The sequence below is a fragment of the Tupaia chinensis genome, unplaced genomic scaffold (genome assembly GCF_000334495.1).
Source record: "Tupaia chinensis unplaced genomic scaffold, TupChi_1.0 Scaffold147351_1, whole genome shotgun sequence".
Lineage (NCBI taxonomy): Eukaryota > Metazoa > Chordata > Mammalia > Scandentia > Tupaiidae > Tupaia > Tupaia belangeri.
Genome location: NW_006207202.1, coordinates 135,776 through 139,287, shown reverse-complemented (window position 1 = coordinate 139,287; position 3,512 = coordinate 135,776). Strand labels below are relative to the sequence as shown.

Genomic DNA, 3,512 nt, shown 5'->3' with positions numbered 1-3,512 from the left:
CTGGTGCAGATGCTGGAGCGGGCCGCCTTCTTCGGCGTCGCCGCCAACCTCGTGCTCTACCTCAACAGCAAGAACTTCAACTGGGCGGGCGAGCAGGCGTCGCGCGCCGCGCTCGTGTTCCTGGGCGCCTCCTACCTGCTGGCGCCCGTGGGCGGCTGGCTGGCCGACGTGTACCTGGGCCGCCACCGCGCCGTCGCGCTCAGCCTGCTGCTCTACCTGGCCGCCTCGGCCCTGCTGCCTGCCACCGCTGTGCCAGATGGCCGCCGCTCCTTCTGCGGCGAGGTGCCCCCTTCTCAACTGACCCCCGCTTGCCCCTCACCCGGCTGCCAGCTCGCCTCGCCCAGCCCCTACTGCGCGCCCACCCTCTATGCCGGGCTGCTGCTCCTCGCCCTGGCCGCCAGCTCCGTCAGGAGCAACCTCACCTCTTTCGGTGCTGACCAGGTAAGTGACCAGAAGCCCAGCGAGTGTGCAGTCTCCGTGGGACTGAGACCTGGGGTCAGGACGTGCTGGTCTCCAGCGTGACCTCAGACAAACCACTTCCCCTCCCTGTGCCCAGTGTCTTTATTTGAAAGAAGAGGGGCGGTTAGCCCTAACAAAACCAATGGCAGCGACCGCAGGGCTAACTATAGTTGCCCTGCTCTGAGCTCCTGCAGGCCCTGTGCTGAGCTCTTCAGTGTTTTAGATCATTTAATCTTTCAAGCCACCCGTGAAGCATACATTATTGTCCCTATTGTATAGACAAGGACACTGAGGCTTCACGACATCAATGGCCTTGTCCAAGGTGACATGAAGAGCAGGTCAAGGGCAGCTGGACTTCAGACCCAAGCAGGAGCCCCATCTGTATGTGCTATAAGGAGGGGTGAGGACAGGAGCCAACCAGCTTCGTCCTACCAGCAGCATCACAGGTCGTCAGGCAGACTTGCTCAGATCTCAGCTCTGCCCCTCAGCAGGAGGGCGCTTAGGCAAATGTCTTAATCTCTGAGGCTTTCTTTATTCGGAATTGAACAGAGCATGACACGTAGGAGAAATTCAATAAATATTTGCTAAGTGGATGAGTAAATGCCTAACAGCATGGCTGTATTGATAGCTCTACCAAGTAGAATATTAGGCAAGAATTTAAAGTAATAAGTCATATTATTAAAACAACCACATACGGTGTTAACAAACAAAAGCGAGGTGTGGACGCGCCTCCACGATATGATTACAACCGCATGGAAAGAATGGACACCAGCTGAAGGGGGGAAACTGGGGGAGAAAAGTGAAATGGTGGCACCACCAGGCCACTAGATAAAGAATTTCCCCCAATAGTCTCTGTTTTTGACATGTTCTTTAACTGCATAGCTTACACTCATAAAGGAGACATTTTTAAAGATTTGTTCCACACAGCTGGCATCCAGTTCGGCACCCGGCACGGTTTCCAGTGTTGTTGCCAATGAATCACTCTGCCAGCCTGTTCAGATTCCTTGGATGATGGAGGACTCAGTGTCCCCAGCCAGCCTTGCCCACTTCTCACTCACTGGACCTTTCTTCAGGAGACTCCAAATATTTGCCAGTAGGAATCCCCTATCTTCCCCTAATTCTGTTCTTTCATTGACATTCCACTAGCACTCCCCTCTCACAGGGCCATTAAAGATGCCCATAACCTGTACCCTTGACCCCAATGACCTGGAGGGCCTCAGCCATCCAGGGTCCCTGTGGCAAGACTGGTCTCCTGGAGGCCAGACCACTGAGCGGAGCAGAACTCCTCCTGGCATCAACAATGACGGCGGCTCCCTGCACTCTCCCGTGTACGGAGCATGGACTCCGGGTGGGGCAAGGCCAGGTTGGAGGGCTGCCTTAAGATCTTGAGGCCGGGGAGTGGCATGGTGGTTAAGGTGCTGGACTCTCACATGGCCGACAATGGTTTGAGTCCCAGACCTGACAGCTTGCTTTCTCATTTTCCTCCTCTTTCTCTCTCTGGTCAAATTAAATAATAATAATAATAAATAAAAATTAAATACATAATTACAAAAAAAAAAAAAAAGACATTGGGATCTGAGGCGCCGCAGTGACACATCAGTACTACAGCTGGACCCAGTTAGGAAAGGTTCCGGTTTGTATCTCAGGACCTCCCTGTGAGCACAGGGCACGTGTGTGCGTGTTCATGTTCTGGGCTCACTGAGGCTGAGGCCGGGTGTGGATCGCCGAGGACCTCCCTGTGAGCACAGGGCACGTGTGTGCGTGTTCATGCTCTGGGCTCACTGAGGCTGAGGTCGGGTTTGGATCACTGTGTGAGGACACTGTTGAGGTGCCTATTTCTCTTTCTCCCTGGCTCTATATCATGAGGGGAAGAAGTCAAATATGACCCCTAGAACAGTACACAAGTAGTGAAATGGTTTGAGGCAGGATCAAGATTGCTGGATTCAAGTTCTCTAAAAATGGCTCTGGCCAGTGCCAACAGGTGGTAGAATGGTTAAGGCGCCGGACTCCTTCGTGGCCAACCACGATTTGAGACCCAGACCTGGTGGCTTGAAAATCACTCTGGTCGCATGTGCACATGCATACCCCAAATCCTGAGAGGTGACTGGAGAAGATTACTGTGTGGCCATCCCTCTGAGGGGGTGATTTCTCACTTTCCCTGTCTCTGTCTCTCCATCTCTCTCTGGCAAGAGCATGCAACCTACGGCAAAAAAATAAATAAATAAATAAATAAATCTAAAGAAAAAAAGCTCTGGCCTCTGTGACAAGAGTGGATGGATCAGAACAGTGAGGAGGCTGCTGCAAACTTCCGCGGGGGCAGTCAGATGGGAGGCGTGGGGGTGGAGGGCTGGCACCATCTGGCAGACCGCTGTACTCAGCAGCCGCGTGTTTGACACACTTGCTGATTTCAGAAAGGGCCATCCATCATTCCCGTCCAAGTGTCTGCTCATTGGAAGAACCCATTTATATCCTGAATGGGCTGTCTGTTCTTCCCCTTAGAGTCACAATTGTCATATTCATTTAGTTCCAATTAATAAATGGAGTGGCTGCTCATAACGAGACTTATTCAATTTTCTGCTTGAATGTCTAGTGCAAGGATTCTCGGTAGTTGGCATGGCTCTCCCTCCCCACCGCCAAGACGACCCCCCCCCCCCCGAATCTCCAAGGGAACGCAGTTTTTAGCCCATTCAGACAGATCAAAATTTTACATTTGGAAAGGGAACAAAATACTTATCTTTGTCCAATGCAGCTACAGAAACTAAAGTCTGACAGAAGCTTCTTAGAAATATGTATCTCTGGGGCCAGCAGATGGTATAGTGGTTGAGGTGCTGGACTCTTACGTCGTCAATGGCAGTTCAAGTCCTGGACCTGGCGACTTGAAACACACTGGGCGCGTGTGCAGGTGTGCCAAAATCTCAAGAAGAAATGGAGGAGAAAGGATCTGCCACATGGTCATGCCCCCAGGGGGTGATTTTTTTGCTTTCTGTCTCTCCATTTCTTCAGTGAGCACATGTGCCCTATAGCAAAAAATCTCTCAAAAAAAAAAAAAAAAG

General features: G+C 51.8%; 1 protein-coding gene across 1 annotated transcript in view; it reads left to right on the top strand.

Moving 5' to 3' along the window:
* SLC15A3 (solute carrier family 15 member 3) overlaps positions 1 to 3,512 on the top strand; it is a 16,360-nt gene continuing 12,848 nt past the window's right edge. Inside the window, exon 1 of the mRNA XM_027768725.1 lies at positions 1 to 441. Coding sequence (XP_027624526.1) covers positions 10 to 441 — 432 coding nt within the window. The 5' untranslated portion in view covers positions 1 to 9. The remainder of the gene's footprint in view (positions 442 to 3,512) is intronic.